Raw genomic sequence first — 27,658 nt, forward strand, 5'->3', positions numbered from 1 at the left:
CACTGAGGGTTGCAATCCGTTGCCGGACACGGAAAAAGACAAAAAAGACAAAAAAATAAAAAATAAAAAATAAAAAAAATAAAAATAAAAATAAAAATTCACAAACTCATCTGCAATGAAAATGACAACTCATAATATATACACATCCATAAGTGAAATTTACAGAAATAAACTATTGAGGGATTATAAAAGTTGCCTCTCTTTAGTCTAGATTCAGTTGAGTTTTATGCATCAGAATTGTTTTTTCCTAGAACCCACTATAAATTCTGTCATATCTTCCAATTGTGTCCATTTATTTAACAAATATCTAAAGAACACCTAAAATGAAGGCCTATTTTAGGCCCTGGATATATAATGATGAAAACCCAGATGGTTTCTGCCTTCTTGGAGGTTATATTCTAGAGGGCAAATATAGTCTAAAAATAAAAAAATATATAATATCCTGATAGGTAGTAATAAAGCACTGAGAAAAAAAATGTTAGGATATGAGATTGGACTGATGGGGGTGTTATTTTGAATAGGTGGTCATGGAAGTGTTCTCTAATGAAATCTCTGGACAGAGATCTGAAGTGCATGTGCCAGCAGTGTAGTTGTCTAGGAGAAGCACTGCCCAGCAGAGAAAACAACAAGGCAATGGGACAGGGGTAAACTTGTAATGTTTGAGGGGAGTGGCAAGGCAAAAGGGTCCTTGCAAGGGCCCTGTGTGGCTAAAGCAATGGGGAGAGGGAAGATCATTAGGCGGTGAGATCAGAGTAGGATCCAGCAGCTATGTGATGGAGAATGTGCAAACCACTGTAAGGATTTGCAATTTCATACAAGCATAATGAGAAGCCATTGGAAGGGTGAGGGTAATGATGCAATCTGACTGCCATTTTTCAAGGTTCACTTTGCTTACTGTGTGAAAAACAGGCTATAGCTGGATAACAGTGGAAACAGGTTGAGCATGAAGATCATGACAATAATTTAGGCAAGACGTAATGGTGACTTGAACTTGGAAGTGATAGTAATGGAGATAAGGTATGGCTGGATTTGGTAGGATTTGCTGGGAGATTGCTCTATAGGATTAGTATTTTGTAGACAATCATTTGCTGTTTGGATAATAAAATGGTGTACCTTGATAGATTTCACTTTTTTCAATATACTGTAATACAGAAAAATAATATTTCCTCATTGTTTATACAATGCATGCATACTGAACTGTAAAGGTTTTTAAAATAAAAATTTATTGTTAATTTTATTTAAACGTTATCTCAATAATTGGACTTTTCTCTCTTGTGTTACAGATATTTTATAACTGCACTTGTGTGGAAATGGCAGCTTCTCAATCAGGAAATTCTTCAGGCGTAGTGGGCAGATGTCAAAAAGAAAATGGATGTCCCAAAATGTTTCTGTATTTCCTTATAATTTCAGTCATCACATCCTATACTTTATCCCTAGGTGGCATACCTGGATACATATTACTTCTGAGGTGAATACTGATTCTCCCCACCACAATTTTAAGATAAAGCAAAATGTAATCATCTAGAGAAGTAATTTCAAATTCTTTTCTGTGGAGTCGTCATGATTCCTCATAACTTTTTCAAGGAACTTGTCCCACACCCTTGTTCCAATTTTATGTGTATCTCACATTTTTTATACAAAAAAAAAAAAAGATGTGGCTAAATAGAAGTTTGATTAGTCAAAAATATTTGCAAACCACTGGCCTAGAGAGCAATGTTATCACCTGCATGACTACAGTCACTCAATGAATACAGTATGCTATGCTAATGCTGGCGATAACACTAACTAGTGTAGATAAAATGTTTTAGATGAGATATAATTTCACCAAATTATGGGCGATGCAGTTTATAAGACACTTTAAGGGCTCAGCTAGTACCACAATGTTTTGCATTTCTTATTTTGATATACAGATTATTACTTTTTCTGTGTATTTTGCCATGACTGGAATTTTCTGTGGAAGATTTCATGGCTTTTGGCTCAATTAATGATCCTAATGATTGATTATCATCCATTGATGATTATCATGTCAATGACTTTTCATTAGGGTTTTATAAATATTTTTGCTTATAAAACCCTACAAGAATTTTTAAAACTGTACCCTTTTGCATATTTTTAAATTGACATATAAATTTTTTTTTTTTTTTCCTTTTTTTGTCTTTTTTTTTTTACTGACCGGTAACGGATCGCAACCCTCGGTGTTGTGCCCGTACCGGGGACCAGCAACGGAATCGCAACCCTCAGTGTTGCACCCGCACCGTGCTCAGCCAGTGAGTGGGAACCGGTCTCCATATGGGATATGAACCCTCGGCGGGAGTGCCGCCGTGCTCCCAAGTGGCGCACTCTCCAGTGTGCCACCGGGCCGGCCCTAAAATTTTTTATCTTAAGTTTAAATAGTAACTAAGCTTTGATTTCCAGTATATAATAAATAATTTTAAAATATATAAATTTCAAATGTAAGCCACTCTTTCAAATGCAATTAATGGTATCTAAAGGATAGTGATTACATAACCAACTTCACCTAGTTAAAAATTATATGAAACAATGTTTGTCAAAAATATTATGTATTTCTTTTTTCTCCTTTTACCTACTTATATCTTCATTCAACTTCCTGATAGGCTTTAGGCTTTTCTTATATTGTAATATAATTTGTGCTTGAACATTTTTTACATACTATCCTATTACACATCCCTATAAAAATTATATATAAATTCAATTCTTAAAATACTAGTTTTATAACCAGGATTCTCAGTAATAATATTTTCTTCCTTTTCAAATTGGCTTTGTAAGCATTTCTATTGTACAATTGATCCAAGTAACCTCAAATATTACAAATTTTGATAAAATTACTAAATATAAAAAGTCAAATTTTACTGGAAATCAATCTTTTATTAGATGGCTTGGGCAATTTTCAAATTAGTTTATATATCCAAGGATGAATACTAAGTTTTTCATTAGTTTCTCATTAGAATGAGACTAATCAAAAATATGGTATGCATTTTTAATTTCACATTTTTTTTCATACAGTTTTTATAATGAAAATTGCTTAGGAAAGATAAACAGAAAACAGAACCTACCATACATAAATCTGCTATTCTCAAAACAGTATAGGGAGAACCTGAGATATTTATGTTTACAAGTGGGAGCATGGGTTTGAGAAAATGGGAAAGCATTGCCCTCGAGTTTCCAGACCAGTGTGGCTACTTCAGCACCTTCTTATTCTGTGCCAAGAAGTCACCTGAGGCCTGAGATATTTATGTTTACAAGTGGGAGCATGGGTTTGAGAAAATGGGAAAGCATTGCCCTCAAGTTTCCAGACCAGTGTGGCTACTTCAGCACCTTCTTATTCTGTGCCAAGAAGTCACCTGAGACAAATGAAGAATCAGAATACCTCCTGTAGGGAGCACTTTCCTCCCCAACAGTCCCCCAAGTGAACCACCATGAACTTTAATATCAGAAGGACTCCCTTGGGTTGAAGAAGAAAAGTCATGATTTTTACCACCTTTAAAGCAGAGATTAAATGAATAATACATGGGGTGTACTTAGTGCATGAATAGTTAATAACTCAATAGTTATATATGGTCATGATTATTACTATTAAAATCCACAGACTAGTCAGTTAAAGCTATACAGTCATATTAATGATGCCCTTGTTATTTTAGGTGTTCTTGCACTTTTACGGTAAAGTCAGGTCCCTACTATTTAGCAAAAACATTTAGCAGCCACCATGATTGTATCATCTCTGATCAATTTGGTCCTGTGCTTTTAGACCAAAAGCCACAAAAATTAGTTATGGGTTATTATTAATCGTTTATGGTTGCTTCAAATCTTGCAATTTCTTAGAAATTTGGGGGTTTTTCCTCAGTCTTTTGCATTTTGCTGATAAAACTTATGATTTTACTTTAGCAGGTGCCATTTGAATATGTCATGTAGGGCTGACTTACCTTCTAGAAGTGGTAACTGTAAGCTCCTTGATGTGTTGCGTATAATGAAACACGGCTTTTACATATTTTGCTTTCTCTGTGCTAGCACACTAATGGATTTGCCATAAATGCTACTTGAATTCTAATATGAATTCATGTGTTTTAAGCAGATTATCACTAACATTTCTATTTACTCTAGTAGGTCATATATTTTTTGGTGATAGTGATTTTGTTGATTTTAGGTGCATTAAACCACAACTTAAGTCCTTTGCCCTGGGTATCTACACCTTAGCAGTAAGAGTTTTGGGTAAGTATAATCTACGCTTTAATTTATGGAAACCATCGTAAGTGTATTTTGAAGACTTTTCTAAATATTTTTGTGGAATTACCATGTATAACTAAATGATGTAGGTGGTTATTAATAAATTCATATTTATTTTATTTTCTTCCTATCTTCATTTCTTTATTCCATCCCTTCTTTCCTGAATCCTTCCTTCCTTTATTTCAGAGACATTTACTTAGTGCCTATTCAATGTCCAAGATATAATAAAGAGATTTTGTAAGAGTAACCACAATTTTTGTTTAATGGTCTCGTCTCTTCTAACACTGCTCTGCTGTCATAAAATCCATTGCTCTTACAGGAGAGCCCTCTGAGAGGAAACCAAAAATTAATCAGTAAGAAAGGCTGAAGCCTAAATACAATTTTTTTTTGGTTATTAAAATGGAAAGAATTCTTTTGTGTTACTCTCAATGCTCATCCTTAGGACATGTCATTAGATAGAAAGATAAGATCATTCAATCTAAGCAAATGGATTTGAATAGGTGATTCTGTAAAATGTAATTGGAATGTTTTTTCTGACTATCAAAATTTTTAACATACATTGGTTAATACTCATACAAAATAGTGAGTGAGACAGATGAGGTTTCTATCCATAAACAGTTTATATTCTAAATAAGGAAATTAAATTATTGTAGTGTTCTTTTGTAATTTGACAGAAAAAAACTACCTAGGGAAAAAAACAAACAAACTCAGAGCTTTAAAAATTTTTAATTAAATTTGGTTTACATAGATCATGATGTAAACTGGCTGCATATTAAGATACAATATAATCCTGATAAAACTGGGAAAGAAACAAAAATAGAGGTGTCTGCCACCATGGCTGGTTTTAATTCTACAATATAAGAAGAGACATTACCTAGAAAAGTGTCAGATAATTGAGCCTGAAGTATATCCCCAGCTAGAACTGGCCTTTGTATCTACCTGTCCTTGGGAATACAGATGTAACCCATAGAGCTAAAATGATTCCAAGTAAAATAAATGATTTATAAAATTGATTTAATAAAAACAATATTTGAAAATGGCAAAAATATTATAAGAAAAATCAAAAGGCAAATGATAAACTGGCAAAAAGTTTTGCAATTTATATAAAAGACAAGTGGCTAGTATCCCATTATAAAGAGAACTCGTTAAGTTTTGAGAAGAAAAAGTCAATTAAACAACCAACAATGAAATAGAAAAATGGGTAAAGGATATGAATAGCCATTTCATAGAAAAATAAATGTAAATGTCTTTTACTATAAGAAAAGATGCTCAAATTCTCTCATAAGGAGAGTCAAGTTAAAACTGCACAGATACGGGGCCGGCCCAGTGGCGCACTGCGCTAGTGCGCCGCTTGGGAAGCGCGGCGGCGCTCCCGCTGAGGGTTCGGATCCCACATACAGACCGGTTCCCGCTCACTGGCTGAGCGAGGCGCGGGGGCAACACCGAGGGTTGCGATCCCGTTGCTGGTCCCGGTCCGGTACGGGGGCGACACTGAGGGTTGCGATCTGTTGCCGGACATGGAAAAAGACAAAATAAATAAATAAATAAATAAAACTGCACAGATACCAGTTGTTACTTATCAGATTGGCAAATTACCAAATTTTGTTCGCTATGTAGGGGAAAATAGACATGTTTACGCACTGCTGTTGGCGAAATGATGATAGTTTTCTGAAGAGAGTTGTTTGGCAATAATTAGCAAAAGTATACATGGATTTATGTTTAGACCTAGCATTTCCACTTCTAGGAATTATACCAAAAAATTTGCTAGCAAAAATTTGAAATAAGCCCAACCATAATGAATAAATATAATTACCGAGGCTTTTTTTTTGTAATAGCAAAAATCTACAAGCAGTCTAAATGTCCATCAGCATAAGGTTGGTTGAATAAACTCCAGTAAACCACATAATGCAGCTATAACAATGAATGGGGAAAATCTCTATGTAATGTTTCCAAGTGATCTGCAGGATATAGTTTTATGTGAAAAGAAGCAAAATGGAGAACAATGTTTATAGTTTGATACCTTTGGTGTTAGTATGGAAAGGTGGAAATATGCACGTGCAAAGGTATTTGCTCTTACTTTCAAAGACACAATGGAAGTATAAGCTAAAAACTAATTTTTAAAAATGGTTACCTATAGCAGAAGAAAGGGAAAAGGAAAGAGAGGACAGAATGGAAGTGAGACTTTGTAATTATAACTTGTTATATAATTATTTAATTTGAAATTATGTAAAGTTTTATATAATTGAAAATAAAATTTAAAAGAACCGAATCTTAAAAACTGAAACTCACTGTTTATTATATTGCTGGCATAAGCATACAGAAAAAACTTTAAATGACTTAAAAATAAAAGTTTTACCAAATCCCCACAGATTAACTGCATTTACATGAGTCTTATTAGTAGTACTAATATTGGTATTGTTATGTTGAAACTATTATATATTTTAAAGTAAAACAAATAAAATATTATTTTAATATCAGTTGGAATCAACATTTTCTGAATAATAGAAATGTGATAAAGTATAAAGTAAAAGTGTTTAAGTAAAATTATTCTTAAATCTGATTTTAAAATATTATGAACTCACATATTTTTTAGTATAAAATAATGTGTATTTTATAGCTCTGACTTCTAAAAAATCTAAAAATGATGAAACCCAGAAGAAATGAACACCATAGCAATCAGTCTGTGATATCTAAATATGAATTGTCATTAAAAGGACCATGGCATCTTGGAGAAATAACTGATCCAAGGTCTAGAGTAAATACATAACTTGATTGTGGGATGTCTTATTGGACGAGAAAGGGAATAAGCTATCAAAGGCTAAAAAGAATATGTCAGAATAATACAGAACCAATTTGAGGAGATTGGCTTCAAGGTGGGATAATTTGAGGATCAAAATAATAGTAGTAGCAGTAATAATAGTTATAATGGCTACAGTTTACTGAAATACATCAAATGTATAAAAGCCTATGAGTTCATAATGATATTTTTAAAATGTGGAGAACACCAGGGTACCAATTTATTCTGAGAATTGATTACAAAAGTGTGTGGGGGGGAGAATCAATCATGTATCTTGCCTTTCTTCTATTAACTATATTTCAGAGGAACAAAATGCTCAATGAAGGAGAATTCTCTTAACATATGCAAATGGACAAAAACCATGTGATTATCTCAATAGACACAGAAAAAGCATTTGGCAAAGTTCAACATCCCTTCATGATAAAAACTCTCAACAAATTAGGTATAGAAGGAAATTATCTCAACACAGTAAAAGCGATGCATGAAAAACCCACTGCCAATATCATCCTAAATGGGGAAAAGGTGAAAACTTTTCCTTTAGGAACAGGAACTAGACAAGGATGCCCACTCTCACCACTCTTATTGAATATAGTACTGGAAGTACTAGCCAGAGCGGTCAGGCAAGAGAAAGAAATAAAGGGCATCCAAGTTGGAAAAGATGAAGTCAAATTGTCCCTGTTTGCAGATTACATGATCCTATAGATAGAAAAAACTGAAGACTCTACCAAAAAACTCTTACAGCCAATTAACAAAACTCAGTAAATTTGCAGAATATAAAATCAATATACAAAAATCAGTGGTGTAATTATACTTCAACAACAAACTAGTAGACAAAAAAATCAAGAATGAAATCCCATTTACAATACCTGCCAAAAAAATAAAATACCTAGGAATACATTTAACCAGGGAAGTGAAAGGTCTCTACAATAAGAACTACAAATCACTGCTGAAAGAAATTAAAGAGGATGCAAAAAGATGGAAAGACATTCCGTGTTCATGGATTGGAAGAATTAATGTTGTGAAAATATTCATACTACCCAAAGTAATCTATAGATTCAATGCAATCCTCACCAAAATACCAGGGACAATTTTTCACAGAAATGGAAAGAAAACATTCATATGAAATGTCCTAACATTCATATGGAAGAACAAAAGACCCCAAAGAGCCAAAGCAGCCCTAAGCAAAAAAAAATAAATAAAAAGCTAGACTTAAAATTATGCTACAAAGCTATAGTAAACAAAACAGCATGGTACTGATGTAAAAACAGACATATGGACCAATGGAACAGAATAGAGAACCCAGTACTTACAGCCAGCTGATCTTCAACAAAGGCACAAAAATATACATTGGGGAAAAGACAGCTTTTTCAATAAATGGTGCTTGGAAAACTGGATTTCCATGTATAGAAGATTAAAACTAGGCCCATACTTCTCACCATATACCAGAATCAACTCAAAATGGATTAAAGATTTAAATATAAGATCTGAAACTGTAAAACTCCTAGAAGAAAATATAGAGGAAACACTTCAGGGTGTAGGACTGGGCAAAACCTTTGTGAAAAAGACCTCAAAAGCACAGGCAAAAAAAGCACAGGCAACAAAATAAAAAGTAAAAAATGGAATCATATGAAACTAAAAAGCTTCTACACAGCAAAGAAAACGATCAACAGAGCGAAAAGACAGCTACAGAATGGGAGAAAATATCTGCAAACTATACATCTGACAAGAGATTAACATCCAGCATGTACAAGGAATTCAAACAACTTAACAGTAATAAAACAAATAACCTGATTAAAATATGGGCAAAGGAGCTGAATAGATATTTCTCACAGGAAGACATACAGATGGCAACAGGTACATGAAAAAATGCTTAGCATTACTAATCATCAGGGAAATGCAAATCAGAATCACACTGAGATATCATCTCACTCCAGTTGGACTATTATCAAAAAGACTGAAAATAACAAATGCTCACAAGGATGCAGAGAAAGGGGGAAACCCTATACATGGCTGGTGGGACTATAAATTAGTACAGCCATTATGGAAAACAGTTGGGTTCCTCAAACAACTACAGATAGAACCACCACACAATCCAGCAATCCCACAACTGGGTATATACCCATGTTAAAGGGATACCTGCATTCCCATATTTATTGAAGCTTTCTTTACAATAGTCAAGTTATACCACCTATCTAAATGTCCATCGATGGATGACTGGATAAGGAAAATATGGTATATTTATACAATGGAATACTACTCAGTCATAAAAAAGAATGAAATTCTGCCATTCACAGCAACATGGATGAGCTTGGAGGAAATTATGTTATATGAAATAAGTCAGGCACAGAAAGAGAAATGCTGTGTGTCCTCATTCATAAGTGGGGGCTAAAAATAAACAAATAAAAATAGGAAAAGGAAGATCACAATAATACGTTGAACTTTCAAAAGGAGAGAACAGAATGTGATTACCAGAGGTGGGAAAGGAGGAAGCAGGGAGGGGTTAGCAAGAAATTCATTAAGGTTCACAAAGAATGATTATGTTTTGTGATTTGTTCATTACATATTATACACAGGTATTGATATTCAACTCTGTACCCCACAAAGATGTATAATCAATTATTTTACAGTAAAAAGAAAGAAAGAAAGAAAAAGAAAAAAAAGAAAAATTCCAAATAATTTGTATAGGAGGAATAGAACTTTAAAAAAATTCTTGTCTTTAAATAAAAATAGAAAAAGGAAGATCACAATAATACATTGAACTTTCAAAAGGAGAGAACAGAATGTGATTACCAGAGGTGGGAAAGGAGGAAGCAGGGAGGGGTTAGCAAGAAATTCGTTAAGGTTCACAAAGAATGATTATGTTTTGTGATTTGTTCATCACATATTATACACAGGTATTGATATTCAACTCTGTACCCCACAAAGATGTATAATCAATTATTTTACAGTAAAAAGAAAGAAAGAAAGAAAAAGAAAAAAAAGAAAAATTCCAAATAATTTGTATAGGAGGAATAGAACTTTAAAAAAATTCTTGTCTTGCAACTCCATCAACAGTTGCTAAAAGTTTTAGGTGAAAGTTGTCTCCACCAATCCCTCAACTTTTTTTTTTTTTTTTTGGTCTTTTATGACTTTTATTTTTCAAGAAGCAAAGACAGATGTTTTGTAGAATATCCCACCTACTGATTTGTCTGTTTGTTTGCTTTTGACTGTGTTCAGGTGTAATACTTTTGTTGAGGACACTACACTGGTGATAGTGTGTTCTGCTTAGTACATCACATCAGGAAGCACATTACTTCAGTGTATATCCCATCAATTGAAAATTGCAAGTTTGATCTCTTGGTGAAGATAATGTCTACCGGTTTTCTTCATTGTAAAAATCCCTTTGTAATTAATAAGTAATCTGTAGTATATTTTGACATTATGTGAATATTCCATTTCCCCAAATCTCTCACCCAGTGATTAAACAAACATTCATGATTCTGGATTGAACCAATTCTTACAAAGACATCTGCAAAATTTAGTAGACTTTTAGATGGAAAATGTTTTAAAATATTTCTCATTTGTTACCAAAGAACAAATGAATAATCTCAGAAATTTAGAGGTGTCATAAATATTGTTAGATGACTTTAAAAATTTAGTGAGAATATTTTATTCTATATACACATACACAGCAATTTTATAACAGAAGGAAACAAACAAACAAACAAAAAACTCAAATGCCAAAGTTAAAAACTCAAATGCCAAAATAGTCCAGGCAGTTGATGGAAACAAGTGAAGTAGGCAGAGAGAAAGCTGCATGAACTTGGAGAGTGAACTCCATGTTTATGTCAAGGGTGGTGTATTAGGGTTCTCCAGAGAGACAGCCCCTATAGGATATGTACATAACTGTATGATTTATTAGGGGAAATTGGTTCAAGCAATTATGAAGGCTGAGGAGTCCCATGATAGGCCATCTGCAAACAGGATGCCTGTAGCATGGCTCAGTCCAAGTCTGGAAGCCTTTGAGTCAGAGAAACCAATGGGGTGATTCTCAGTCTAAGTCCAAAGACCTGATCTGGGGGTACTGCTGTTACTTACACATCCTGGAAGAAAAAGCTGAAGGGTCTCGACTTCAGATGTCCATGGGCAGGAGGGAAGAGTGTATCCCAGCTCCAGTGGATACAGTGAGAAATTCGCCTTTTCCTCTGTTTTTGTCTCTCTGGGTCCCCAGTGGACTGGATGGTGCCTGCCCATATTGAGAGTGGTTTCTTCCCACCCAGTCCACTTAGGCTTACATGCTAATGTCTTCTGGAAACACCCTCTCAGATGCATCCCAAAATAATTCTTTGCCAGGTTTCTAGGTATTTTTAATCAAGTTGACACCTAGAATTAACCATCACAAGTGGGTAGTGGGGGATAGAGGCAGCTGCTGTTCACCTCTGGCCAGCTGTTACTGTGGACTGCCAGATAATGTAGCTTTTCAAGAATTGAGAAATCTGCAACTTTACATGAAATTTCCTGGCTTGTAAATATTGGCTAATAATTAAAAAACAAAAATCCTATGCAGACTAAATAACGGATGTGAATGGACCACCAGTTTAAAACAGATTGAACAGACTGCAATCACCTTAAAATACTTTTGTTAAAACTTGTATATGAGCGGTATCTTTCACCCTAAGGAGAGATTAAATTCTCAACAAACACTTACTGAGAACCAACTAGAGTTTACAGCATGAATAAGAAAGACAGTTTTCCTGCCCCTGTATAGCTTACAGAATAACAGGAAAAGCAATTAAACACACCATAACAGGAGCACTAAGGGTTTTGAAAGAAGTACAAGTTCTGTAAGATGTAAAACAAGAGGGATTAATGTAGTTTAGGTCATCAGAATAGCCTTTCCTGAAGGAGAACATGTAAACTGAGATTTGAAGGATGAGTTTGTGTTAAGAAGGGGAAGGAGTAAAGAGGAAAGTGTTTGGATAAAGAAAACTATATAAGGCATTCAGGCAAGAGCGGACAACATTTTAAGCACTCAAAGAAACCCAGCAAAGTTGGAGTCTGAAATATAAGACAGTGAATTTTGCTCAAATTGAGGTTGGAAATGCAGATGGGACCCAATGTGGAGTTAGCTAGTTTTGTCTTGGAATAGATGTTTTGGAAAATTATCTTTGTAACTGAATGATCTAACATCTGTGTAATGAATAGATTGGAGAGGATTAGAAAGGAAGCAGAAGAATTACGAATTGGCTGCTGCTTTAAATTAGGGTGGAAGTAGTGGCAGTGGGAATGGAGAGAAAAGAATGTGTTAAAGATATACCTAGGAGGTAGCATTGGCATGATTGGGAGAAGGATTAAATGTAGTGATGAACAGACAGAGCAAAGAGAATGGGATGTAAGATGACTCCCAAGCTGCTGCCTTTAGCAACTGCGTGGTTACTGATAAATGGACAGCCCCCGAAGAGAAAGAAGTTGAGCCATGTTGAGTTTGATGTGCCTGGGAGACATGCTTCTAAGGTAAACGAATGGCAATTATTGCAGAAGTCTGGAACTTATAAAAGAAGACTGGGCTAGAGAGAGAGGTTTTCGAGATTTCAGCATGTAATTGATGACCTTTCATTTCCAAAACGGTAATTAGTGGACTAAAAGTAAGCGGTTCCAGATAATCATTTAGAACCAAAAGGATGTGCAAATTTTTAAGATAGCAATTATTTGGGTTTTTTTTTTTTTTTTTCACTCTGGAACTTATAAAAGAAGACTGGGCTAGAGAGAGAGGTTTTCGAGATTTCAGCATGTAATTGATGACCTTTCATTTCCAAAACGGTAATTAGTGGACTAAAAGTAAGCGGTTCCAGATAATCATTTAGAACCAAAAGGATGTGCAAATTTTTAAGATAGCAATTATTTGGGTTTTTTTTTTTTTTTTTCACAGCAGGAATCCCAGCTCCAGTATATTTTGGAGTTTTGATTGACACTTCATGCATCAAATGGGGATTTAAAAGATGTGGAAGTAGAGGCTCCTGCAGATTATATGATTCCAATGCTTTCAGGTACCGTATCAAATGCATCCCCACATCTCACTGCTGCAACATCCCAGGTTTACACGATGCCACTGGCACTGATAAGTCCTCATGTAGTTTCACTGCTTGTAAAGTAAAGAATAGTCTACTAAAAAAAGGTGATCTGTTTCACAGAATAATTAGATTACTATTTATTTGGTTAGATCTTTGATTTTTTTCCACATTACTCACATTGGCTTCCCTTTTAAATGAGTAATCATTTAAAACATATGATGAAAGATTCCAGAATAGAGTAGCATTTTGCAAGTTTATGCTCACCCATGGGTAGGTAATTCACTGAAACTCAGAAGGATTTAAATTTAGGTCACATTTTGAGTTTAATTCTATTCTTTTTAAAACTAAGCCAAACTGTACCATTTACGTCAGATGTAATCCCCCTGGGCAAGAGTTGGATTTGGCTCTAAATCTGTCCTGCTTTTATTGCCAAACTGATGTTCGATTATTCCAGTACTTGAAATGCATACAACTAAAAGGTTTTCTCTGTGGGAGTGAGTGTGCATGGGGTGAGGGGTTTGGCATTTTTACTACGGTATCATTCAGTTTAGTTCATCCAACATTTAGTCCCCTTATTGCTTAAAGCAATGCTTCAAATGGCTTAAAAGCAAGAAGGATTTTAAGACTTACAAGCCGAGTGTTTTCTAGAGAAATAAACCTGGCGCTGAACCATCTAAGTTGGATGTGAATTGGGCAGGCTTATTGCTTAAAGCAATGCTTCAAATGGCTTAAAAGCAAGAAGGATTTTAAGACTTACAAGCCAAGTGTTTTCTAGAGAAATAAACCTGGCGCTGAACCATCTAAGTTGGATGTGAATTGGGCAGGCCATCTCAAATAAGTTTGTTTGATTTAATAGGCTTTGATGTTATGTGTGAAAATTATTTTGGTCCTTGAAAGGGACAGATCTGTGAGTATAATTTGGGCTGTACTCGCATTTGCTAAAACTGTATTCACTTTAATGTAGGACAGTGTAACTCGATCAGAGACTGAGAGTGTGTTTACAAGGTGACTAGAATGAGAAACATTCATTCAACCTGCACTTCCATACCTTAGCGTCTTCTGACAGTGTAGAACTAAAGGCTTCCCATGAAAGAAATTGATTTAAATATCATTTATTCTCAACTCATTACTGAGAGCTCGAATTCCCCTTGGCATGCTTGATGCAGTTTTTCCATAGAAGTGAATTTGGGAATGCTCTGAGGGTGAGGAAACCACATAATTTATCATTCAAACCTGAACACTTTTGAGAGTGAAAGGGGGCAGTATTAAAATTACACTGGGACAACACTAGCATAAACTGGAACTGTTCTGGGCAAACAAGGATATGGTCACCTGGTCTGAGGGAATAATTTCCAGAGAGGAAACTGGAACTGATTATGTAATTGGTAGTAATTGAAAATGATGACACTATTAAGAAATTGCTTTATATTAGCAATCTGCCTTCAATAGTCTACCTTCAATGTTTATACAAAGGCTTTTTATGGCTACCAAATCTGCATTCTTAAAGAAAACCATCAGAATGATATCATTAGCATCCTTTTATACTTGATTTCAAGTTGGGCAGTTGCAATAATTATGACTGGGATTCTCTCTTCTTCTAGACACATATATCTGGGACTAACTATGATACTGGGCATAGTGTCCATTTTCCTAAGCATGGCAGTACTTTTCATTTTAAAGAAAAATTATGTTTCAAAACATAGAAGCTTCATAATCAAGAGAGAACGAACCATGGTGTCTGCAAGACTCAGGAAGGAAAACTGTACTGCAAGTGATCATTTGCTGCTACAACCCAGCTGCTGGCCAGGCAAGGAAACACAACTTTAGGAAAATGATGACTTGAAGCCATGTTTTCTAATTTGTGGAAATTCTGCAAACAAATAAATTTTAATCAAAAGAGTTGTGAATGTGTAAATTCTTTCTCTTTTCAAAAAATTCCTTCTTTGTTTGTAACCTTAGGCATTAGATAATATACCTGATAACAAATATAATTAAACATACAACAGAAGATGCAGATGATGAAAGTAATTTTAAACCTTTTAATTTACATACAAATTCCTTCTATTACTTATCCTGCTTTGTTTTGCCTTGTGCCCATTGATATATTAGCTGTACTCTTATTAGAACAATTGCCCTTATTGTCTAATGTAATTTCTAAACTGAATTACTTGTCTACGGTGAGAAAATACTGTTAAAAAAATTAAGTCATATCTTTTGCTTCTTCACGTATCACTTTAATGATGATGTTAGGATAAGGGATAAAGTCAGAATATGGAGAAGAAGGTTTCATTTTAAGCTTTGCAGTACAATAATTGATATAGAAATGTGTAGTGGCAAATGACCTTGGGGTATTAGAATTTTGGATTATTAGCTCTTCATTTTCATGTGCTTTTTTTGTGACACTATAAATGACCATGGCTGTAAAGTAATAAAAATAAATGTGAACATGCTTTATTGTCCTTCTATGAATTCAATGGATTAAAAATATCGTTAAATACAATACTGCCCACATTTTAATGTATGTAAACAGCTCTCTACTTATGCACATGATGTGTTCCTAAAATGTGTTTAAAAGCTGAATTTCTGAAAGTCTAACATAAACTTTGGTGTTATAACAGGAATGGGAAGTGAGAGATTCAGGGACGATAAGGCTGGATGTGGTACCTTTTGTGCTCTGCGTGCCACCCATCACAGGGCCTAGGGATTCCTGGGCAGGGAGCTGCCACAGGTACAAGCTTCCAGATAGCTCTGTTTCTCTGCAACTAAAAACGTCAAGCCAGGTGCTTCCTTTTCCCTGGCTCCCTGGTGCTCCTCTGACTAGGATTTGTAGGTTAAGCAGTCTACCACCTTTAATCTTCAGCTTTATTTTGGGTTATATTTTTCTTCCTCCACCATAGCTGTGAAGAGGAGCCTGATCCTTTCAGGAAAAGCAGACTTAAGACAGAGACCACCCTAGTGAGGCATGCTATTCAGCTACTACCAGATCACAATCCAATACTGTCTGCATTCTGTAAGTTCTGTACAATCCAGAGAAGACCAGGTAGAAAAAAATGTTGGGCTGGGAAAGGAAGACTGAAGGGCATTCCTGTATGAGCAAGGCCAGAGTCCCTCAAATGCACAGGAAGAGGATCTTTACTTACCGAGGGGATTTTCAAGTTCAGTATGGGAACCATAATTCTATTATGTACTAGCCACTCTAAAAATTGCATTACTCGATCTTTTTGGCATTCTTAGTATCAGAATCACCATTTTATAGATCATGAAACTGAGACTAAGAGAGGTAAGATAAATTGCTTAGCCTTAGAGGCGCACAGCCTGGATTAAGTCCAGGTCTAAATCTAAAATTGTCTTTCAACCATACAATCTGACCCAATAACGTGATACTAAATAGACTACTTCTATTATTTGTAATGTCTCTGCATTACTTTATTTCATTAGATCAGTTTGCACCTATAGTTGTCTTCATCTGTATATTTCAACAACATGCAAATAATCAACAATCATTATAAACCACACAAAGAATTTAGCATATTCTTTTATTCAAATATTGTTGATTTATGGTTTGAAATACTGTACTTGTAACAGATGACCCCAGAACATGCTATTTAAAATTGAGTCAGATGGTCGAGGGCAATCCTTTAGAATTGTGGAGACAGAAAAGCAACACAGTTCATAGCAGCCTTTAGAACAAACAATATGTAAACAGGACACTCCTAACAAAGAAGTCTGAGGACATTTCTTGGAATCTAAGTCCACCTAGAGGCCCAGCTCAAAGATGCAGTAACATTTTGCTTCATTTAATTATACAGCGAAGGGATCAAATCATGTGGACAAAATGCTTTGCAGTCTCTCAATTTTCTCCTTATATACCAGTCCTGCAAATAAGAATGGGAAAAAAAAAAAAGTGAAGGAATCAAATCATGTGGACAAAATGCTTTGCAGTCTTTCAATTTTCTCCTTATATACCAGTCCTGCAAATAAGAATGGGAAAAAAAAAAAATGGAGATGCAAAGTTTGGAAAAGGAGAGGAGAGGAAAGGACCTTTAAGTGTATATTAATTTGTCATTTTATTTAGATTGGTGTGCTTAATTTTTTTTTATTTTACTATTTTTGAAAATAAAAATAGACTTATGTTTGGTTCCCAGCAGGCCTACTTCAGACCTGCTGCTGCCCTGCTAGTTTGTGAGCAGGAACCCTTTTTGTCAACTCTATATCAGTTTTACCCATAATAAATATTTACTGAATTGGTGAGTGAGTACACTTGTCAAGAGTTTTCTTTATAGAGATGTAATTAAAATTCAAATTCTTCATCCTTGTTTTTGAATTCATTCAACAGGCATAAAGGATCATCTTTTTCATAAAAGAACTGAATGCCAATTAAAAGAAAGCATATTTTTATACATAACCATTAATTCAGCAGTGGAATTCTATACACTAAACTCAGCTTTCTGGCTTATGAGGATATCATTTACTGGGAAATTGAATTTACTAAAAAGAACACTGATATTTTAGATAAGTAAACTCATCTGACAGAGGTAAGCAGGCTTTTTATGCCTCAGAAAGCACATGATTAATTTTTTAAACAAACCAAACCCTGTCTCAGAGGTCAAAAATATTCCCTCAGTCCTAGGGCCAAACATTAGAGGTGAGGCCTTAATTGACTTGTGGAATCCCACAATCGCTCCATGTTCAATGGGACACATTATTCTCTTATTCTACACCCATGGCCCCTAGAGGTGACCAGTACCTCAAATGAACAGCTGATTCACCATAACCTTCAGACAGGTAAAGCTCCAGCAATGTCATTTTATAATGACTTAAATTGGATTAAATGCTTTTCCTAAGGTGGAAGCAGGAAAACTAATGCTGGGTTCTTCCATTACATCATGATGCCTCTAAAGCAGGTAGAAAAACAATCAGAAACTTCTAAAAACTTCTGGAAGAATTCTTAAGACCATTAGCATTTAAGGAATGTTCCCTTAAATGTTAAATACCTGTACTTGTACCAAAAGGAAATTTCAAGGAGTAAATTGTTAACATATAGTTGAAAATAGTTATAATTTTTATAACAACTATTAAATATAACCATTTACATTAAGCATCCTCTATTTGTGTGTTGAGTGCTTGAGACATTCTCAATTTCAAAGGTCAAAATGACTTTATGTGTTAGGTATTATTACTGATATTTTCAGAGGAAGAAACTGAGGCTTAAAGACATAGCAATTTGTCCAAAGCCAACAAGTTCTAGCATTTGGTAGAGCCAAGATTTAAACTAAGGTTTATCAAGTTCAAGCAGCCGTATCATGCCTGTATTAATTTATGTCCTCAATCAGTGGCTTTCACTAACTTTGAAAAAGTCAGTTTTGTACACCTAAATTACAAAAGTTTTAACAAACTAAACATGCACATGGTTGAAAAAATCAAATGGTACAAAATGATTTAAAATGAAAAGTCCTCCACCCTGTCTTTGCTTCTGTTCCTTAAAGGCAACTACTTCTAACCAACTTGGTTTGTTGGTTTTTCTGATGGTCAGTTTCACATCTTTAAATAGTATGCTCATGTCACTTTCTTCATTTATCACCTTTGGGCAAAGGTCTATTGACTGTCTATCTACTGTGATACATTAGGAGTAATGTGACTTACATATCCTCTGTTGTTCTGTAATCTGTACGTAGTTGCTATTCTGAGTTCCTCAAATGTTGCATCAGTACCTCCATTTTTTTCTTCAATAAACATACACAGTATCATGTTTCCCCTTTTTGCAAAACGAAGACCTTAGAACTCCCTCGTTTCCCCTCCAGTCTCCAAACTCTCTTCCATTTCCTTCTTTCTGTTAGCTCTGCCTTTACTCTTGCAACATCAAGAATGATAACATTTTTAGTCAGCTCCATAATCATACCAGACCTAGCAAAGACCTGCATGGTCTTAACATCAAGGCCATCGACTGTCGACCCTATGAAAGCTCACCATTAGAAAAAAGAATAAGAGAAAGAAAAACATTTATTGAAGACCCACTAGGTATCAGGCATTAGAGGCACATTAACACAGTTAAATATTAATGTGTGATGTAAAAAGGTGTTTTGTGTCTGAATAATTTTGGAATATGCTGAGTTAATGATGAACTACAGAATCTCTCAGATTCTTTAAGATGGTGATATACATTGTCGATCTGCTACAGGGGATGTATATCTCAAACTTATTTGGCACTGAATCCATTATTCATTAACAAGTAATTCATTAACAAGTAACAAGAACCTAATTTGCAATACAATATATTTGAAAAGTACAATTTTATCGTATTTTTTTTTTTTTTTTTGCCATCTTGGTCAGATTCTAGCATCAGGATTATACAGCTTTATAAACTTAACTAGAAAACTATTTTTTAGTGTTTTGGAATAGTTTTTATAGCAGAAATGATCTGTTTCTTTTATATTTGAAACAGTGCTCTAAGCCTTGTTGGGAAATGATACTTTGAAAAACTTTGGACTGATCATTGTAGCTCTTTCAAAAAATAGGCTTACTGTTCAAATTTGAAAATTTGTACTTTTTGTAGAAAAATCACTTAGATTTTTAAAGATATTTTGTTTTATAAACAACATCTAGTTGTTAACACTATTTTTCTCTAGTTAGAAATATCAAAAATCAAATAATAAATATTGTCTATTGCCTCTCTTTGTGTAAAATTAAAGACTTAAAATGTTTTCATTTCCTGTCTCCTATTCACAATTCCAAGATTTTTTTCTACTATAATCAAGGATTTAAGACCTAAATTATTAATAAATTATTTTTATTTTATATATCTTCTTTGCTATATAAACAAATATGCAAAGAATATTTCATGCATGCATATTTATTATTATCTTATTTATTATGAATGAACTTTTTAAAGAAACTTTTGAAAATAAATCATATGAAGGAGGACATAAACTTCAGAAAATAAAATGTATTTTTATGATGTGTATATATAATTCTGATATAATATAATCATGGACAGAAATAGGTATATTAGTGAGACTAGAAAGTCCCCACTCCTATAATATATAAATATTATTCTATAGAATAATATTGAAATAAATTCCTGGAGATAATAGATTCCTAGAGATAATGTTTCAAACATACTAATGACATTCCAGGAAAAAAAAGGCAATAGAACATAACACAAACAGCTTTTGAAAGATTAGCTTTTCCCAAACCTTTACCAATTTATCAATTTTATAAATTAAATGTAGCATTTCAATGTTTTAATTTTCATTTCTTTGCAAGTGAATTTAAACTTTTATTTGTCTACTCATCATATTTATTCTTTTATAAATTCAGCTCACAGTCTTGCTTATATATTTATTTTCTTAGTTATATTGTTAATTATATTAATCTTTGGTGGTCCCGTGTATAATTATTTTCTCTAATTTGAGTGCTTAATTAAAAAATTTTTTCCATGTGATTTTGACTTACAGATTTAAAAAATGTTTATCTAAGCATGTATCCTCTTTCTCTATAGATTCTAATTTGCATGTGTGCTTAAAATGGTTTTCTTTCATTAAGATGAGATGATTTTATATGTTTATATTTTATTATTTAATTTCTAAAATTAAAATACTTAATATATATGAATTTATTTTGATGTAGTATTTTGAAATAAGAAACCTAATTATTTTGACAATGGTTAGCCACTTGTCTCAATAATGTTTATTGAATAATTCATATTCTCTGCTTTTAAGAATTACTATATTATGGATGTTAGGGGACTTTCTAGCCTCATTAATATGCCTATTCTGTTCATGATTATACTATATAAGAATTATATGTATAAATTATAAAAATACATTTTAATTTCCAATAGTTGAAGTCCTTCTTCATAGGATATATTTTCAAAAATTTCTTAAATATGTGAATTCATATTTTTTCTTCTAGATGCATTCAAGTTTTTTTTTTTTCAGGTTCCAAAAGTATCCAATTGAGACTATTAATCTCACAGTACCCACCTTAAAAACTTGCATATTTTTATATTAAGACTTCCCATCCAGAGACATGGTGTATGTCTCTGTTTATTGATGTTTTCTTTTGTGTTTTTAAGTAAAATTTAATAGGCTTTTTTTTTTTAACTCTACATCCTGACTATTTCTTATTAAGTTTACTTCTAGCCTTCAATATTTGTCTTTATTATGATTTGGAATATTTTATTCGATTTTATTTTCTAAAAAGTTATTTAGGATATTTTGTTCAATTTTATATAAAAAAAATTTAGCACAGCAGCTGGCTGGTTAGTTCAGTTGGTTAGAATGTGCTGCTTTAATGCCAAAATCAAGAGTTTGGATCCCCATACTGGCCAGCTGCCAAAAATAAAAATAGAAAACAATTTTAGTAAAGCTATTATTTATTTAATGTCTATATCGTTAACTGGCTTATTAACTAAACATTTTCAGGAAACCTAAAAATTCCTAGGTAAAAATGTAGCCTTTCAAGATCTGGTCCCTGAAAACCTTTTCAGCTCCATTTACCACAATGCCCCTAACTCTTTTTTTTTGGTGGCTATCCGGTGTGGGGATCAGAACCCCTGACCTTGGTGCTATATAACACTGCACTCTAGTCAGCTGAGCTAAACAGACCAACCCCCTCAACTCCAATTCTTAACCCAGATATCCTGGCTACATTGTGCTACGTGCAGTTTCCTAAGTGTGCTGTGGCTGTACCTGCTTCTACTACCTCTGCCTTGAAAACACCTTCTCCTTTTTCCTCCTTTCACCTTTTTACCTAGCAGAGGGCTTCTCAAACTTTATTATATATATGAATCATCTGGGGACCTTGCTAAAACATAAATCTGATTCAGTATTTCTGGGGTGAGGCCTGAGATTCTGCATTTCTAACTGGATCCATACAGCAGTAGCATCATTATCCTCAGCAAGGACCTGGCTAACTCCTCCTCCTCCTTAAAAATTCAGTTATCTCTAGTCAGCTTTCCCTAAACCCTCACTCCCATAGCACTCCCATAGACTACATGGTGGACTAGTCTATTCAACAATTTTCACCTCTGTTTAAACCACAGAATTAATTTGCCAATGATGTTTTCTTTTCTTGCTTTTTGCTTTTCTGGCCTAGATTTCTGATCTGGCTAAAATAGGTGACTCATGAAAAAATATTTGGTAGATCACACCTGCAAAGAACCCCATAACAGCAATAGGGCTGACTAATGAACTTAGAGCACCTACTACCTCACTGATCAAAGTATCAGCACTGGAGGGGTCTCAGAAATTATTATTAAATAGATAGGAGGATCAGGGCCACAGAATTGAAGTGACATTATCATAGCCCACAAAATCAAGTTATTTACTAACTGTGCTGAGGTTGCTCTCTGGGTCCCCTAACTTCTTGTCCTGTGATCTTTCTACCACAATCTGCCATTGATCAACTGGGGTTGAAAATCAAGCATTTGAAATTTAAAGTATTCTAACCTGGGATAAAAACTCATCTGAGAACTCCTGATAACTTTGTAAATAAAGCACTCACACTGATACAGCATGCAACTTTTGACAGTACATATATTTAATGCCACTGTTGGCCATACCAGGCCTACATAATCTGAGTCCAGCTCCCCCTTAGGTCTCATTTTCCCCCACTCACTTTACTCCACTTGGACCTCCTTTCTGTTCCTCCAACATATTAAGTAGTCCCCTCATCAGGGTCTTAGGACTTTTGGTGCCTTCTGCCTGGAATATTTTGCACCCTATAGCTTGATTCCTCCCTCCCTCTTTGTTTAAATGTCAGCCCCTCAGAGGCCTTCCTTGACTACACTGTCTGAAATAGCACATGCTGTCCCTCTCTATCCCACTCACCTGACATTTTTCTCAATAGTAATTATCACCCCTTTGTGAATTTATTTATTTTCTGCAGTCGCTACAGTGTCAAGCTGTTATTCCCTGCTGTAATGGGCCTAGAACAAAGTAAGGACCCAATGACAGAATAAATGAAACATCCCAGAATTGAGAGAGGCAGACAACTGAGTAAAAATTCGAAGCTGTACAAGGTTTCTTCTCCATTAAAAAATAATCAGTTTGCCCCCTAAAAAATGTGTAAATAGATGTCACATAATAGAAACCAACAAACTTTTTACCTATAAATTTTACATGAGTGGCTCTTTACAGATAGGCTTTATTAAGGTATTATTTACAATTAATTAGGCTTTACTACTGAGATTATTCAGGTGGATCTACACACAAGATCCTTGAATAGACTGAATTTTCTAACACAGCCTCCAACTCAGTACAACTCAGTGTTAGGTTATGCAGTGCTTTAGGGCAGGTCTGGCTTGGATTAAATCCATATTTTAAAAATCCAGGCATTGATTTATTTCATGCCTAAGGCCAATGCGATTGGAACTTACTCTATGTTTCAAAAGCAAAATCCAAAGCAGTGAAAGTTTCCAATTCCAAGACAGAAAAGTATTCAAGAGACTAACAAGTGCATCTGTTTTGCCTTATTCAGAAACACATACTAAGAAATAAAAAGAACCCTGCCATAACCCTGGCCATTTCGAAAGCATTTACTGCAATTCTGCTTACGATGAGTGTTTATTATCGGATATTTTTAAATGTGTGTTTTCAAATGGAGTCTTTGGTCTTCTAAATCTGGGCCTGGATTGCCTGGGAGCTGGCAAGGTATCACATCTGCAGTTGGACACCACCTACTCTCCTGTCCACTTGTACGCAAGGAATCTAGTTGCTCTCGCGACAGGGTTTCCCTAATTCCTTGTCTTTATCAAAACATTCTGTAGTCCTTAGGAATTTGCCAGCTACCCAGAGGCATCAGGAGCTAATGTGCTCCTGCTCTTCCATGCTTCCTTCTACCAGCTATTCTCGTACCTCTCATTCCTCAAACTGGTTGCTTAGGGTAGCTCAAGCAATTGACTTTTCTGTACAGAGGAAATTTTTTAAAGCTCTGAGTCTGAGATAGAGTTCCAATCTAATTTTCAGCTTTTACATTGTATTCCCACTAAGCAGTAAGTTCCTATCTCTCCAGCTATTAAACATTTAAACAGACAACAGAAAAGAGACAAGAGAAAGAAAAACATCTCTCTTGATCCTAGAGCTCCCTCTAGTTACTCTTTTATCCCTTTTCTTTTATGATAACCAGGTTTCCAAAAAGATTTCTGTAGAATGTTATTATTCATTACACACTAATGAAATACAGGCACTGTCCAAACTCCTTTAAATATATCACCTTATTTAATGATCTGAACAATCTAGATGTGTGTACAATTTTTGTCCCTGTGTTATGCATGAGGAGGACACTGAGGTTTAGAGAGGTTAATTAACTTCTAAAAAGGGACAAAGAGACTGAGGTTCAGATCCACACTCTTACTCCTGGGCTGCCATGTTCTGAGATAGCTGAGACATCCTTATACTGTCTGTGTGAGCTCAACACACATCCCTTCTGCAATATACTATAATCTGATTTCCAGGTAACATAGTTTCCAATTCAATATGCAAATTTTAGCCCTTATTTTTTCAGCCTTTCTTCAGCACTCAAGGTCTTTCACTCTTTTTTAACTTCACGTTAATTGCTCTCTTAGCTTCTGGAACTATGTTCTCTCTTGAATTCCCTCCTGCATCTGACTGTATCCTCTCAAGCTCTTCCTTCATTGTCATCTCTTCTGAATTTCCATGTGTTTGTATTCATATTTGCACCCTCCTTTAAAAGATTTCTTCTTTCTTCAAAGATTTCTTCTACCATCTATGCATAGATGAGTCCTACAAGTGACATCTCTAATCCAGAGCTTTCTCCTGAACTCCAAATCCTGAGCTGCCAATAGGACACATCTCTACTAAATCACGGATATCTCAAACTTAATGAGTCTGTAAGGAAATTACCCCTATATTGCTATGTGTATATATGGCTTTTGCAGATGGTTGAAGACTTGTAAGGAAAAGACTACTCCTGTTACTATGTGGGGTCATGGATGAATGATAAGGTACGTCTTAATGTCATTAACCCAGGAAAAAGGAAGTCCTTAGAAAATTTGACTAAAAGAATGGAATATAAGTCAGTGCAGGAGAAGATCCAGGCTCTAGTTTGGGTCTAGTAATCAAATAATTGATAGTATAGATATCATAGGTTTTATAAGTTTTAAGATGGGGTCTACCATACAGAGTAAGACCAATAGCTAAAAGGGATAAAATCTTCTAGAACAAGGATTAACAAACTTTTTCTCAAAAAGGGTCACATAATATACATTTTAGGCAGGTCATTCAATCCCTGTGACAACCACTTGACTCAGCTATTACAGCATGAAAGCAGCCAAAGACAATACGTAAGTGAATTAGTATAGCTGTGTTTTGATAAAATTTCATTTACAAAAACTGATAAGGGGCCAGATTTGGTTTTCAGTCCATAGTTTGCTGACCACTGCTCTAGAGGAACGGAAAACAAAGACCAGTAAGCTATTACCACCAAACCACCCCTGGACAACTGCTTTTTTAAAATTCCCTAGCATTTTGTAAAATATTCGTACATTTTAATGACTCTTCAGCTATGTTAAAATAAATTTAAGAATTGGTAGTTTGTCCATGCATAAGCAAGAATATTACTGAGGGAGTAGCATACATGCCCCAAGGACATCAATTTTATCTGCAACTAATGTGTGTGCTTCTTGAGGACAAGAGCCATAACTTACTTGTTAGTGCAGATGCCCAGCACTAAGCATGTTACTTATCATATTAATACTGTTCAATAAACATGTGCCAATTGAATGACTTGAGGACTTCAGAGCTAGTATGTTGCACTCAGTTTGCTTTCAGCTACTCTCCATGGCCTCAGGTCTGATATAAATGGCCTTAATGTACATAGATTATGCAAATAATCAGAGATTAGCTTAAGCCTACGTTTCTCAACATACAGAAATGAAATGTACTCTCATCAGCCTTTATGTCACTAATATCTTTGTATTGAAGAATTCTACTTCTCTACCCTGTCTGTCACCTGGCTGGGAGCCTGATATCAGAGTCTTTCTTCTGACATTATCTTTCCCAATGGCTGAGTCTTTCCTCCTAGGAAAGACAAGGTTGTCTAGATAGCCTTCACTTCATATTTTGTTGGTTATATCTAACCTTATTGGGTTCTGTGGTAATTTAAGCTCACAACCCCTTATTCTGACTTTAGTCAACCCGAGTAGTGATGTGTTTCATAAACATATTTGAAAGCTATCATGAAAAATAAATTCATTCCATCCCAACAGCCCCAAAAGTCTCAACACATTCTAGCATCAACTCTAAAGTCCAAAATCCAAAGTCTCATCTACATATCACTTCATAAAAAAGGATTGCTTTTCCTCTGTTTTTCAATAAACATATTACTCATTACTGTCTGAGATCTCACTAGAATGGCATTTAATGTTCATATTTCTGCCAACAGTCCCTTGATGGTAATCTCAGCTTTTTTTTAGCATGTACCTCAAAATTCTCCTAACCTGTAGGCATCACCCAGTTCCAAAGCCACCTCTACATTTTTAGGTATTTGTTACAGCATCACACCACTTTATGGTAACAAAATCTGTACTAGTTCACTCATGCTGCTATGACAAAATGCCACAGATTGGGTGGCTTAAACAATAGAAATTTGTTTCTCACAGTTCAGGAGGCTGGAAAGGTCAAGCTTAAGATGCCAGCTAATTTGGTTTCTGGGGAGGGCTTTCTTAGTTTAAAGATAGCTACCTTCTCGCTGCACTCTTACATGGCCTTTCGTTTGTGCTCATGTGTGTGTGTGGGGTAGAGAGAGAGAGAGAGAGAGAGAGAGAGAGAGAGAGAGCTCCCCTCCTCTACTTATAAGACCACCAGTCCTATTGAATAAGAGCCCCACCCTTATGACCTCATTTAACATTAATTACTTCCTAATTACAGTCTCCAATTACAGTCACACTGGGTTTAGGACCTCAACATAAATTTGGGGGAACACAATTCAATCGGATCTCAATAATAATTTAAAATAATACCAATATATGTGCTAAATCATTGTTTTTGATTAAGATATAACTTACATACCATAAAATTCACCCTTTAAAAGTATACAATTCAGTGGTGTTTTAAACAGGTGTTTACAGAGTTGTGCACCCATCACAACTATCTCACCTTAGAACACTTTTATCATCCCTAAAAGAAACCCAGTACACATCAGCACTCACACCTCGCTCTCCTTCTCTCAGCTCATGGAAACTACCAATCTACTCTCTTCCTCTAAGGATTTGCCTATTATGGACTTTTTACATAAATGCGATTGTAAAGTATTTGATCTTTTGTGGCCAGCCCTTTTCTTAAATGTTTCAAAGAATTCACTTATTTAATCTTTACAACAATCTTATAAGACAGTACTATTATTATTATTCCACAGATAAGAAAAATTAAGACACAGATTTTTTAAAAAATTTTTTATTGGTTATGAATATTCATGAGATACAAAGCTGACTGTCACCCCTCGTGCCCATGATGTGAGGGCCAGATTCATACTGGCGGCATACCCATTACCAGAAATTGTATTTGTACCCCATGTCCCCCACCCAATTATCCCCAACCTTCCTCTCCCT

At 34.8% G+C, this 27,658-nt stretch overlaps 1 protein-coding gene across 1 annotated transcript in view; it reads left to right on the top strand.

Annotated features, from left to right (window-relative positions):
- SLCO1C1 (solute carrier organic anion transporter family, member 1C1) overlaps window positions 1–15,539 on the top strand; it is a 58,889-nt gene extending 43,350 nt beyond the window's left edge. Inside the window, 4 exon segments of the mRNA XM_008582366.1 lie at window positions 1,284–1,468; window positions 4,163–4,227; window positions 12,948–13,168; window positions 14,691–15,539. Coding sequence (XP_008580588.1) covers window positions 1,284–1,468; window positions 4,163–4,227; window positions 12,948–13,168; window positions 14,691–14,864 — 645 coding nt within the window. The 3' untranslated portion in view covers window positions 14,865–15,539.
- Window positions 15,540–27,658: the final 12,119 nt, after the last annotated feature.

Source organism: Galeopterus variegatus, unplaced genomic scaffold, assembly GCF_000696425.1.
Source record: "Galeopterus variegatus unplaced genomic scaffold, G_variegatus-3.0.2 Scaffold2592, whole genome shotgun sequence".
NCBI lineage: Eukaryota > Metazoa > Chordata > Mammalia > Dermoptera > Cynocephalidae > Galeopterus > Galeopterus variegatus.